The 14707-nt window shown below is 46.1% G+C and overlaps 1 protein-coding gene across 1 annotated transcript in view; it reads right to left on the bottom strand.

The window, feature by feature from the left end:
* Window positions 1-14707, bottom strand: part of EFHB (EF-hand domain family member B) — a 231308-nt gene that overhangs the window by 204070 nt on the left and 12531 nt on the right. Inside the window, exon 2 of the mRNA XM_086942169.1 lies at window positions 10208-10267. Coding sequence (XP_086798295.1) covers window positions 10208-10267 — 60 coding nt within the window. The remainder of the gene's footprint in view (window positions 1-10207; window positions 10268-14707) is intronic.

The following is a 14707-nucleotide window of genomic DNA, read 5'->3' as shown; positions in this document are numbered from 1 at the left end:
AACATCCAGAGGCTTCAAGGTTCCAGCGACCCTTGATATCAATCCCTAGTCTTGCACCTTTGTGATAAAATGCATATGAGAATCCAGAGAGAAGCTGGATACATCATGGTGTGCATGTCATACCTGACGGGAACTGGAAAAAATGTGGGCGTTGTCCATGGAAACAAGGAGATTGAGCGCAGGAACCAAGAGTTACAGAAAGATTGGGCTCAGAGATAGATCTGCCTTTTGGGGAATGCTAATTGTGCTATTTTGGCTGAGAAATTACACCGCCTGTTAAATACCAGGCTAGAAGTGTTGTCCACTGGGAAGAAGGGAGGGTTGCTGGCCAAGGCTTATTTTTCAGCGACCAAATTGACAAAGACATGGTGTTGAATGTCAATACATTCAAGGCACACAGACATTTATTCAAAAACTATTCCCCTAAAAAAATGTCGGGGAAATTCAATCATGGCAGAAGGCACCCAACCAGGTTTCTAATACTCTTTAAAAAGAGAAAGGTGTTACTGGTGGGACCACTGAAAATCAAGTCTCTGATTCTCGCACTTAGGCTGGGGCCATGAAAGAGAAGGCCAGAAGGCATTTTGGTGAGAATTCCAAAGCCCCCACTGATGAGATGCTCCTCCCACAGTTCTGGGACAACGAAGGGACAGGAAATAAGTTCTTTCATATTTTTTTTTAAAATCCACAATTACAAACACATTCAAACCGTTTTTAAGTTTTGGGACTCCTCTCCGAACCATGGAATGCAGATTCTTTAAGCTTATACCTTGATAAACAAGCATTTGCAATGCAATAGGTCTTGCATTATTAAAGTTTGAGCTATTGGCATTGTTAAATAATGCAACACCAGTAGCTCAAACTTTAATAATGCAAGACTTATTGCATTGCAAATGCTTGTTTTATCTTGCTGTGTCCCTGATATTGCCTCAAACATTGATTGCAGGAAGCACACTTGTAGCATTCTCCCATGCCTGTAACCCTGGCCACTTCTATAGCTATCAGATGTGCTAATGGAGGCCACTTTTATTTTGATGCCAGGGCCTATTTCCTGCCTCAGCCCACCCTGGCCATAAATGATGTGTTATCTGGTATATTGTATAGTGGAAACCTAGACAAAAGCAGCAGAACCAGCCGAAACGTTTACTACAAAAACAGTATGTGCAAAGTCCCTGTACTTTGAAGATGGTATTTGTCTGAATAAAATAAGCTGGCCTGGTTTAAAACATTCTTCCGGAGCAGGTAACTAATCTTCACGGAGTCTCCATGCTGTGATATTTGACACCAGTTCTAACATTTTTAGCCATCAGCTTCTGCTACAGAAGCCGATGTTTTGCTTTTCAAACATGAGAAGTCGCAAGGACGGCCCTCGAGCATTCACTTTCCGGTAGGGCATCTGAGATCTATAAGGTGGTTTAACATTCAAAGTTGGGTAAATATGGCCCAGGAAATGGGAAAAGATCGCATGCTGACATTCACGTGGCTGTTGATGCAGAGATGAAGCACCCCCATTTCATTTCAAGTTACGCTTCTCACAACAAAAAACTGCAGGAGAGACTGTCACTAATGTTGTGTCAAATGCTTAAAGGAAAGGTAAGTGTGATGTTTTTTAGGAAGACTTCAGTAATTTAATTATAAGTCTTGGGGAAAGTGCAGTGCATTCTTCGCCAGTACTTTCTGTCTCTGTGGGTGTGCGTTTCAATGAAAAAAAATGTCCAGGAATACGGGGGACGAGTTCAGCGATGATGGTAAAGTGTTTTAGATATCGTCTTTAATTCTCCCATCAACCAAAGTTAGGGTGTTTTATATATGGCGACAACTGCCCCAGCAAAACAGCATCCCGGCGCTGAAAGAAAGACCGAAAGAGTGACATGAGATTGTTAGTGGGGAAGAGCAGGGTCTTGATAGCCTTCCTAAATTCCAGGTAGTTCTCTAAGCCACAAATCTGCAAAGGTAGTGTGTTCCAGAGTGCGGCAGCTCTATAGCGAAAAGAGCGACCACCAGCCCGCACTCTACGGATTCGGGGGACCACTACCAAATGCTGACCCTCTGACAGGAGGGGACGTGAAGGAACATTCGGTGAGAGGAGGTTAGCCAAAATAGGCGGGTGGCCAATTTTAAGGCCTTGAAAGAGATACACAGAGCCTTGAATTCAATGCGCCTGGCCCACCAGAAGCCAATGGAGGTGGCGAATGGCACTGGACACAGAGCAGAACTTGCGCAGACCTAGAAGTGTTCTGACTGCAGCATTTTGTGTCCTTTGCAGCCTCTGAACCTCTGCTTTATTAGACCCCAAATACAGGGAGCAAGAGTAATCCAGTCTGCACAGGACCAAAGCTTGGCTAATAACCTGACGTATAGAAGCATCAAAGAGGCCCAACAGCGGCCTAAGCCCCCGTAAAAGTCCAAAGCAAGTACCTGCAATTTTTTTGGTTTGGACTCGATAGTTTAAGGATGAGTCCATCCATACCCCATGGTTCTTAACCACTTGCTTGGGGGGAGGGGGCGTGCCCAGGCTAGCTGGCCACCAGAGGTCTCTCTGCCGACCACCAAAACCTACGACTTGTTGGAATTAAGTCGGAGACAGTTAGCAGTCATCCACTCGGCCACTGCCGCAAGATCGCCCTGAAACTTAAGCGCATCTTGCTCGGTATTATTAGATAGTGCCACCACTAACTGAGTGTCGTCAGCATATGAGACCATGGTCAGGCCCGTACTCAAGGCTACAGCAGCCAAAGTAGCCCGTTTAAAGAAAGATAAATATGTTTGTATGCACAAATGGACCCCTCACGCCGCTCTGCACCCCTGCGCCTTCAGACTCTCCTGAGAAACAGCAGACGTTGTTCTGTTGGTGGATATGTTTAAACTGTTTTCCATATTACTCTACTGACAAGTATTTTGCACTTGTAAGAAAGAGGACCCAAAGTTAGAGGCAAGCTCTAATCTACTGCTATCAGCTGTGTGAATAATATTAAGCGATTATTGCGAAAGGCAAACTTGCATAATTGACAAGTTCAACTATAGAAAATGTGAAGTCATGGAAAAAGCTGAATCCTTGGCGTTCGTGACTTCCTTGACTGCAGCAGAAAACACAGAGCTGCACTGATAACAAAAAACTGCAAGGAGGCAAACTTTTATCCTCGTGCCAGCAGAGTTGGCAGCACGGAAGCTAGGCTTGAATTTTATTTGGATTATTCAGAGCTTTTTGGAACAGATCTGCACTGCAGTCAATTTAATATACTTATGTTCACGTTTGTGAATTTATAAATCTAGAATATTAAACTTATGAAGAGTTCTGCCTGTGTCTGTTAACTACCATATTCATTTGATTGACAGGTTGTGTTACTCATCGGTAAAATGGAGGCTTTCTCCTACATTTCATAACAAGCGGCACAGAAAGTGATCGCGAAAGCGATTGCTATTGTAAAAAAAAAAAACAATGCCCGCGAGTGGTGCGCGCGCGCCACTGGGAGCCATATGTTTTCAATTATGGAACGATAATACGGATAGCGGAACCCAAAAGGAAAAGCACACGCACGAGCGTGTGCAATTCCAGGGTCTGTTTTCAAACCCCGGACAACAAGGGCTATCGCCTGCGCGTGCAGTGCTGCTCACTGCAATGCACGGCGCGAGCCCTAAAAAGGCTTAATGGGTAAATAAAAATTACACTAAGTTTGATAATTAATAGATGCACAATTTATGCTCCGTTCTGCTTTATGAATGCCGGGATGTAGGATAACAAGCAACTAGCACTTTTCTTCCCTTTACTAAAATTTGCTAAAAGAACAAGAAAGAACTGTCTGCCCACTGAATTTGTGCCATGTTTTATCAGGTGAAAATCAGGCATGCGAAATCCCCGGTGGTGCAATTTGCACCCGTATTCTTATACTGGGTAGGGTGCAAACTGGAGCTTGTACTTGATTTGGTATTAGCACAACAATATAAAACAGGATGTTAGTCCTGAGTTACAGAGAAGAGTTTACACATAATCAGGCAATAGCAAAAGTAGATCTGCACACTCAATGGATCATGAGTAGCCAGTTTCAGTAGAGAAAAAAGGAATGGTGTGCATCTACTCATAAATGCATGACTGCCTAAAAGGATCTCAGCATGTAAGGCAGTCCTCTTCTCATGATACTCTCAGATAACGTAACTGCCATGTGAGGTGGGACCTCAAGAACATGTGGTTCAAAACTGTGCCACTGGTTCCTATGCATCTCCCACTGAAAATCAAAGGGAGTATGTAATGCCAGCACCCTCCACGCACTCAACGCGGCCGAAACCACACCTGCTTCCAGGCCGCCCCGAAACGGTCCCACGGACCCTTCTCCTGCCGCACCTGCAGCTTCACCTGCGACAGAGCCACCAATCCTCCAAGGACTGGACCCAACCACCTCCGCTGCATACTCCTCAACACCTGCTCCACATGAAAACACGCCGTCGAGCTCTGGGATCTGCTCGACACCCCACCCAGACGTGGCCTTCCTAACCAAGACCTGGTGTAACGTCTCCTCGGCGCCAGACATCGCCATAGCCATCCCGGACGGCTACAAGATCACCCGCAGGGATAGCGCCAACGGAATCAGAGGAGGAATAGCCATCGTCCACAAGTCCACCCTCAAGGTCGCCACTCACGCAGACGACACCCTCAACACCGCCGAACACCTGCACTTCCGGATCCACACCGACACCAACACCACCCTCAGAGGAACACTCGTCTACAGACCCCCCGGACCGCGGGCTCAGTTCAACGACTCCTTAGCCGACCTCGCCAGCACCCACGCACTCGCCTCCATGGACTATATCCTCCTCAGGGACCTGAACTTCCACCTCGAGAACAACAATGACACCGCTAACGCCGCCACGCTGATCGCCAACCTCGGCCTCAGACAACTCGTCACCGCACCCACCCACGCCGCCGGCCACACGCTGGACCCCATCTTCTCCACTAGCTCCCGCGTCGCCTTCAACCACACCACCAAACTCCACTGGACCGACCACCGCTGCATCCATTTCACTTTCAAGAAACCAACCACGCACCACCGCACCCAACAGCTGCAATGCCGCTGCTGGAGCAAAGTCACCGAAGACCAGCTGATCACCACCTTTGCCTAGGACCCACCCACCGACCCCACCAACCCAGATGCCGCAGCACGCAACCTCAGACAGTGGATCGAGGACTGCGCCAACACCTCGCCCCACTCAAGAAACCCTCCAACAGCCACGCCAGCAAGAGAGCCACCTGGTTCACCGACGAGCTCCAGAACTCCAAGCGCGCATGCCGGAAACTGGAGAAGAAATGGTTCCACAAACGCACACCGGAAAACCACGCAGCCCACAAGGATGCCACTCGCAGACATCACCACCTCATCAGATCAGCCAAGAGATCCTCCTTCAAAGACCGCCTGGATAACAACGCACACGACAGCAAAGAGCTCTTCAGCATTGTAAAAGAACTTTCCAACCCCAGCGCCAATGCCAACGACATCCCGCCCTCACAAGAACTGTGCGACTCACTGGCCATCTTCATCCACCGCAAGATCGCTGACATCCATGACAGCTTCAACACCATGACCGCCCCGACTACGCCAGACTCCACCTCCCATGCGAACACCACCAGCGCCAACCGCCTGACCTCCTGGTCCAACGTCAACGACGACGAGACACGCAAGGTCATGAACTCCATCCACTAAGGATCTCCGTCAGACCCGTGCCCACACCACGTATTCAACAAAGCAGACGCAGCCATTGCTCCCCAACCACGGAAGGTCATCAACATCTACTTTGAAACAGCGACATTCCCGGAAAGCTGGAAGCATGCCAAAATTAACGCCCTCCTCAAGAAGCCCAAGGCGGACCCCAAGGACCTCAAGAACTTCCGGCCCATCTCCCTGCTCCCGTTCCCGGTGAAGGTCATCGAGAAAATCGTCAAAATGCAATTGGCCCGCCACCTCGAAGACAACAACATCTTGGACTCGTCCCAGTCCGGATTCAGACGAAACCACAGCACCGAGACAGCCCTCATTGCCGCCACAGACGACATCAGGTGCCAACTAGACAATGGCGAAACATCAGCCCTCATCCTCCTGGACCTGTCAGCCGCCTTCGACACGGTCTGCCATCGCACTCTAAAGACACGCCTCCAAGAAGCCGGAATCCAAGAGAAGGCCCTTGACTGGACCACGTCCTTCCTCTCCGGCAGAACCCAGAGCATCCGCCTCCCACCCTTCCGATCCGAAGCCACTGACATCATCTGCGGCGTCCCCCAGGGCTCATCCCTCAGCCCGATGCTGTTCAACGTCTACATGGCCCCCCTCGTACAAGTGGCCTGCCATCACGACCTCAACATCATCTCCTACGGCGACGACACCCAGCTCATCCTCTCCCTCACCAAGGACCCACACACAGCCAAAACAAACCTCTGCGAGGGAATGAAGGCCGTCGCCGACTGGATGAGGAGCAGCCATCTGAAACTGAACTCGGACAAGACAGAGGTCCTCATCCTCGGACCCACCCCCTCAGCCTGGGACGACTCCTGGTGGCCGACCACACTGGGAACAGCACAGACACCCACCGACCATGCACGCAACCTAGGATTCATCCTTGACTCTTCCCTCTCCATGTCTAAGCAGCTCAACGCCGTCTCCTCCTCCTGCTACAACACCCTCCGCCCGCTCCGCAGGATCTACAAGTGGATCCCAACCGAAACAAGAAGAACAGTGACACAGGCCCTCGTCAGCAGCAACCTGGACTACTGAAACGCACTCTACGCAGGAATCCCAGCCAAACACCTACGACGACTACAACGCATCCAAAAGGCCTCCGCCTGACTGATCATTAACGTCCCCCGCCGCAGCCACATCACCCCCCACCTGAGAGACCTACACTGGCTCCCTGTCGTCAAGAGGATCACCTTCATGCTCCTCACCCACGCACACAAAGCACTCCACAATGCTGGACCAGGCTACCTGAACAGCAAACTCAGCTTCTACACCCCCACCCGCCAGCTCCGCTCCGCCAGCCTCGCCCTCGCCGTTGCCCCCCGCATCGAACGAACGACCTCCGGCGGCAGATCCTTCTCCTACCTTGGTGCCAAGACCTGGAACACCCTCCCTACCCACATACGGCAGACCCAAGACCTACTCGCCTTCAGAAGACTCCTCAAGACCTGGCTCTTCGAGCAGTAACGGCAACCCCCTCACGGGTAAGTAGCATGCTGTACAAGTACTCTGATTGATTGATTGATTGAATGCAGATAAAGTTTGTTTCAAGCCAGGTCTCTTGAAATGTATCACTGTAAATGATATATTTTGCTTTTTTATAATCTAGGTGAATGGTAAATCAAAACATGTTTAAACAAAGCTAATTCTGTGTCGTATTTCAATGAGACAGCGTTCTGGATTTCTGACACAATTATTCTACCTTGTGTAGCAATTATTTACAAATTTCTCATGGTACAATACTATAAGGTTATTGTCCTATCTGATGAAACATTGATCGTAAAAACTGTAATCTAGGGCAGTGTCCTTGATATGATTATTTTATGTACATTTCTTGTTCTGGGCCTGAATCTCTCCTGGCATGTTTTCGAGAGCATTATTTATTTGCTAACAAAATCAATCAACTCCCAACTGCCACTACAAACCAACTGTAACCAACTACAAACCGATCTCCCTCCTAGCGTGCCCAGCCAAAGTCTTAAAGAAACTCATCAACAGATGCCTCACTGACCACCTCAGCAACCAGCAGCTTTGGACCCAACCACAGTACAGAAAAAGCACTCATCGCCATCACCGACTACATGATCCTGGACAGAGGTGACACAGCGGCCCTCATTCTCCTGGAACCTCTCAGCAGCATTTGACACTGTCTCCCAACCCATCCTCATCACACACTTACAGGACCTAGGCATCCAAGCGCCCACTCGCCGCTGGATCTGCTCCTTTTTGATGGATAGAACTCAAGCTGTGTGTCTAGCACCGTACTTATCGGAAGCCTGAAAACTTATATGTGAAGTGCCTCAAGATTCAACCCTCAGCCTTACCCTCTCCAACGCGTACATGATCACTTAGGCCAGTGTCGTGCATGCACACAACATCAACATACTCTCCTACACTGATGAAATGCAATTCCTGCTCTTCCTGTCGGACTAGATCCCCAAAACAAGGACCAAGTTCCCTGCCTGCGTGACGGAAGTAGCCAACTGGATGAAGTCCAACTGTCTTAAGCTCAACAGCGACAAGACAGAAATACTGATATTTATCAATAACGCCTCATCATGGGACTCCATCTGATGGCCGGCCAACCTTGGGCCCACACTCACCCCCACGCCAGGAACCATAGGATCATCACAGACAACAAACTGGACATGACTGTGCAGGTCAATGGTGTCCTAGCAATCTGCTTTCACATCCTGAAGATGCTGATGAAAACCTTCAAATGTATCGCAAGCATTGCCAGAACATAAGCAAACCATGCCCTCATCATCAACAAGTGGCAACACCCTCTACACTAGAATCATCAAGAAACTCAGTAAAAAACTACAAACACACATCACACCACACCTCATGGAACTTCACTATCTCACAATACACAAACATGCACAGTTCAAACACTTCACTCACACATTTAAGACCCTAAACAACACATGCCCACCTACCTGAACAATCGTATCGCCTTCTACCAACCATCAAGACACCTCCACTCTGCTGGCATCCTACTCACCCACATTCCACAGATACACAGAAACAGATCCAGAGGCATGGTCTTATACATAGCTCCAAAAGCCAGGAATAACCGCCCAATACAGATCAGAGTCTCCTCCTCTCTTCTTGAGTGCCGCAAGAAGCTGAAGCTTTGACTTTTCGATTGACCTCCCACCCCAGGCAAGACTAGAGGCATGATCAATCAATCTATCACGTCGTATTTATAGAGCACATTCTTGTCACCCGAGAGGGTATCCAGGCACTTGCTGTGGATCTTCAGTTGAAGAGCCAGGTCTTGAGCTCATTCCAGAAGTTGGTCAATGATGGTAAGGTGCGGAGGTTGAAGTGGAGGGTGTTCCAGGCTTTGGAGGCGAGAAAGGAGAAGGATCATCCTCTGTTGTGTCAATGGCATATACGAGGGATCTGATGGAAGTGTGCGGAGGGGAGGTTCCTGGGAGGGTTGGTGGAAGTGAAGGCTGTGGTTTATCAAGGCGGATTTTTGATCATGGAGGGCTTTGTAGGTGAGGGACAGGAGCTTGAAATGGCATTTCTTCTGGACTGGGAGCCAGTGGAAGTCCTTCAGGTGCTGGATGATGTGGATTCTCTTGGGCAGATTGAGGAACAGTCTGGCAGCTGCGTTCTGGATCATCTGGAGTCTTTGCATGAGTTTGATGATGGTTCCTGCATAGAGTGCATAATCGTAGTACAGCCTGCTGGTGATGAGGGGCTGCATTACTATCTTCATGGTGCTGGTGGGGAGCCACCTGAATATCTTGTGGCGCATGTAGAAGCAGGCTGAGGAGACGGAGATAAACTGACATTTTGTGGAGAGTTTGCTGTTGAGGATGATGCAGAGGTTGCTGGCGTAGTCTTTCAGAGTGGGGGTGGGTCCAAGTGCTGACAGCCACTAGGAGTCCAGAGGGTGGTGTGTGCTGAAAATAAGAACCTCCAACTTATCTGTTTTGAGCTTTGGGTAGTTGTCCCTCATCCAGGCTGCTCACCTGCTCAGGACCAAGATTCCCTAACGGTTGATAGTGCGTGCCACAAACAGACATAACATGACAAGCCAATCTGTCGGTTCCATTCTTCATAGCGTTGGTATTCCAGAGAGTCCCCTTATGCACGGTTCTGCTGGCATGATCCTTCCTGGGATGCAGGGCTTTATTATAGTATTCTAGCCACTGTCAAGAGAAGAACCGGTTATTAAAGCCCTTTAACTGAGTTATAGGTCTGAGACACAGGTCACAGGCCTACAACAAGGAGGAGGACATTAACAACTGTTATAGCCAAAGGGAGGATGGCAATAATACTATTAGAAGAGTCCACCCATTGAGGGTGCCTCTTTGTTGTGTTCAATGGAGATCTCAACTTTCCAATGTTCTAAACTTCCTAGCATAACATTCTTGCGGAAGTGCTGCTTTCTAGAGCATTATGGCAGATCATTTTCTAATAATGTGTGCCTGCAATCCACACTCTTCTTTAACTGCACCTATGGCACTTACCTTAGGAGGATCCAAAGAACAAGATGCAATTTGTTCTCCAATGGGAAGCAGCTTCCCTGCCTGGAAATAAGAGTGCAAGGACAGAATTAAATCAGTGCCAGACAACTAAGAGGACATATATAACTAGTAATATTATCAACACCAGTTAGTATGAATACAGAATTTAGACTAACTAATAAGGTGTTGACAGGCAATAACATTATATGCCCAGAGTAGAGTCAGGGGCCGGTTTCTAACAAGGGTATAAGAAAAACCATAGAGCCACAGTAGGTCGTATTTGAGGTGGTTACATGTTTGTGTTAATGGTGGTGATTGGTGGAGAAGCTGCAAGTGAAGAGGAAATCAGTGTGATGGAAGCCATATGATGATATGACTCAACAAAGCAGTATGGATCCTACCAAAACTTTAAATGTGTGCAAGGTATTGCGAAAATATGAACATTTCGCCAGCCTTAATAAAACTAAATAGGACTTATTTGCCTTTTATAGAGAGCAAAACAATCCATTACACTGTCGAGAAGAGTTCCATACGTAGCATCGTACATTGAACAGAAAACAATGCAAAAGCCTATATTGCTCATAAACCTGGTTTCCTTAAAGTACTTCAGAAAGTAAGACCCCCTGAGTTTAGGCATTCTTAAAGAGCAGGGTATGTGGTTCCAGAACAGACGGATTTGCTCCTGAGAAGCCAGTTTCTTATGATGAGCACCATTTTTAGCAACAGATGTCATGTTCTGAAGATATGATGGACGAAGGCTACTCTAATTTACCTCAATTCATTCATCTTTGATTGCCTTCAACTGTGAGAAGTTATGCTTCTGACATGTAAATCTTTGTATCACTGACAATAAATGAGGTGCATAACAAAGAATAACAGGCCACCCAAAGTATGAGTTGGCATGAGCAGAGGAACAATTAAGATGTTATTGGTTAAATCTCCTTGGACAGTAAAAATGTTAATGGCACTGTGCTGGTCACTCTTTACCTTACTCTCTCAGCTTTCTTTACATCTCTGCTTTCTACCTTTGTAACTGTTTTTCCATCTTTCCTCATTCTTTTTTTCCTTATGTATTTTTCTCTCTCTTGGTGACAGTCTAATGAGGAAAAATCTGTGCCGGTCCCCACAAATAAGTGCAGGTGGTCCCCACCTGCAACCTTCAGCTCCAACTAAGCACTTCACTAACAAAGCACACGCAAGCAGACTTCAAAATTTCCAGTAGCTCACAATTTATATCAGCCTGTCTTTTTGACTTGCCAATAAAAAATCAAGCAGTATATCAAGTAGCTTAGATAAGACCTAAGTAACCAACTCTCGATCTGTAAATATACTGAAACTCATAATCACTAAGGGAGTCAATAAGACTATTCATACTCTCTACTTTACTATATATATATATACCCTTCATATAGATTTCTCTGCAGTGTTGCTATTACTTACATACACGTTTTTGCCTTCTTTTCTGTTTCCTACATTCTTTACGTAAGGTCTGGGTTTGTTGACACTTGAGAAACTGACTAGGACCTTGAAACTATCCCCTTACCTGCCTACACATCAGGACTTGGAACCTGCGGAACTTACCCCAGACTCTGGAGACCTAGCAATTTGGCTGATGCCCGGTGGAGATACCATATAGCTAAAGAGGAGATGGGTTGTGTACTCCCCCTCCCTGCCGTCACCTACCTCCAGACCTTGGGCAGATTTTCCCCTTGTCTCTACGTCCTATCTTCCTCCTACCCCTTTACCCTATCCCCTTACCCATCCATGCTCCATTCACCTTGTCCCCTACGTTCTTTAAATGCATTTCTTGATACTTATGTAACTTTTAACTGATGTAAATTGCAACATTATTGTCCCCCATGTAAAGCGCTCTGATTCCATCTGGTCTAGCCAGCGCTATATAATAACTCAATAATAATTTTGTTCCCATTTAGCACTCTTTCTCTCTTTGTCTTCCTCTCTAGCTCCTAGCTCCTATCCACTCTCCCCTGAATCTCTCACCTTGCTTGCTAGACTGCCTAGCCCCATGTTCTTTGTGCCCCTTGACTAAGCACTCCTTCTCCCCTTGTTGGGGAAAGATCCAATATTTATACTTTGGAGTCTCAGCGTACCCGCTGAGAGAGTCCACTGCGCCAAGGGAGCCACTCACAGCTGAGGTATGGTATGGCACCCCTTGCCAAAGCACTCAGTCTCCTCTTTTTGGGGAAGAATCCAGTATGTAGGCCTTGGAGTCTCAGAGACCCCTCTGTGAGAGTCCACTGCGTAAAGGGAGCTTCCCGCAACTGATATATAGAAGTGATACCACTTCCCCTGGGATCACAGCTTACTGGACTATGGACGTTGCTTTGACTCATTGTCCCCGTCGCCCGTCCCCTCCTCTTTCCATGCGATGTCCTTCACCCTCCCCTCCTCTTTCCCGCCTTCATTACCGGTCTACTTCCCCAGCTCCTTTCCCCCCTCCCCTGAATCTTTCCCCTTGCCTGTTTTTCCCCTTACGTATTTGTGCTTATTGTTTATCTTGACCTTACTAGTAACTATGTTGCCATGCTCTAATAACTGTGTAACCTTTGTAACGATGTAACCAGTAACTATGATCTGATGCTCATGTAAAGCGCTCTGATACCTCCGGGTCTAGCCAGCGCTATATAAAACCTTTAAAATAAATAAATAAAATAAATATTAGTTTTACCTCCTAGTTCATGTGATGCTGAGCAAATGGGTATTTCTGCGTTCACGTGTAGTAGATGATAGTGACAGAAACAGCACGTTGTTTAGTCCAGCCATTGAAGGTTAGCCAAGACACACAAGACTATGAAGTGGCTGCACCCACAGAGCAGTCCACACAAACACACAAGCCTATATAACCCCCCAGAAAAGGCAATCCAATGTGTTTGTTACTGTCCGTTAGTATGTCAGTGATTACAAATTTCTAAGATCTAGTCACTGGAATACTATGAAAAATAAGCTGCTCTTCCAGGCGATTTACCCTTCCACTCTACAAAAAGGGCCTCTGACTTCAACATGTTGCCTGACAAGCATTTTTTTTTTTGACAAAGTAAAATATTCATTAAAGAAGAAGTTTCACATAACATGCTCAGAAAGTGGCAAATACAGAGAAATGTCTCAAAACTATACACGAGTCATTCAACACATGACTGCTAGGTTTGTATATAAAGTGTGAATGAAACTCAAACACGTCATTTAGCAGTATAACTAATAAAAGAAACACTTACTACCCAAAGTGTGACTAAGAAGCATATAAAAGGTTAACCATGAACATCATGATATCTGCACCAAATGGAAGTTAAGACAAGTTTATCATGTTTTAGCCAGTAGCAGATCTCCTGTAAATTTGCTAGTGTGAGCAAGTCAGGAGCGCGATCATTTATACAAACCTTCCTTGAAGTTTTCTAATAATGAAGGGATGATTAATTCATCAATAACTGGACTCTAGCAATCCAAGTAATGCAACTCCTATCTGAATGCTAGCAGATGAAAGGGCACTCAGTAATGGCACAGAAGGAGAAAGCCGGAGATCTACATTTGCGATTCATTTTTTGTTGGTAAAGATTTTTTGCACCATTGGAGAATTGCAGCACAATAAATGAGTGTAGGCAAGTAGCCTGCATAATCTTCCTTACATCTCATTGACTTAACATCTTTCTGTAAGATTTGTTTATAAAACTTCAAAGGAGTCCAAAAAACTCCAAGAAGATATGTTGCTGTATTATTAGAATCTTCTGGTCAGGGCTTCGTTGGCATATCCCACAAGGAGAAGGAGCCTATTGGCGTAGTCAAGTAATTTTACCAGTCCTCAAATCTTTTTTCAAAACATCTAGAGCCTTTCTGAAGATGGTAAATGTGGGAGACCTTCTTATGTTTCTGGGAACGGTTAAACAGAAATGTACACATTCTGGTGATTTAAGATCTAGAATAATAAACTGATTCATCGAATTGGTGAGTACAATTTTTAGATTAAGATAATTCCATATTTTGCAGTGCACCCTATGAGCAGTCTAGGGAATGGTAGTATCTTCCCATTGCAACACACTTGGTTAATGTAGAAGATGCCTAGGTTGCTCCATTGACTTCAGCAGAAAGACCTGTTTTGCAGCCTAAAGTAAGATTTGAACAGAATGTAGCTTTTTCTTAAATATAGAAAATGAACTGTGTGTGTTTAAATACTCAATATAAAACCTGTTGAGCTGTGCTAACAATAATAATCTTTATCATACTTGACACTACAAGCGACGAGAATAATTTTTCAAATTAATATTTGTGATAGAAGTTTGTTCAATATTTATCCATGTAGAAGATTTACTAGTTGTGTTTTCATGGCAGTGTCTAGTTTTATTTTATTTTGACCCCAGAGAAAAGTTTTATGCATTGTCCTAAAACTTAAATAACTCCTATAACTCCAATAAGACACTTGATAAAGAGTTGTGCTACAACATGCCAAGATTTGGGCAAGATAAGGCATTGTAATGGTGTTTCATTTTGCAA

The sequence above is a fragment of the Lissotriton vulgaris genome, chromosome 10, assembly GCF_964263255.1.
Source record: "Lissotriton vulgaris chromosome 10, aLisVul1.2, whole genome shotgun sequence".
NCBI lineage: Eukaryota > Metazoa > Chordata > Amphibia > Caudata > Salamandridae > Lissotriton > Lissotriton vulgaris.
Note: the sequence above shows the minus strand (reverse complement) of the source record. Positions and strands in the feature narration are given on the sequence as shown.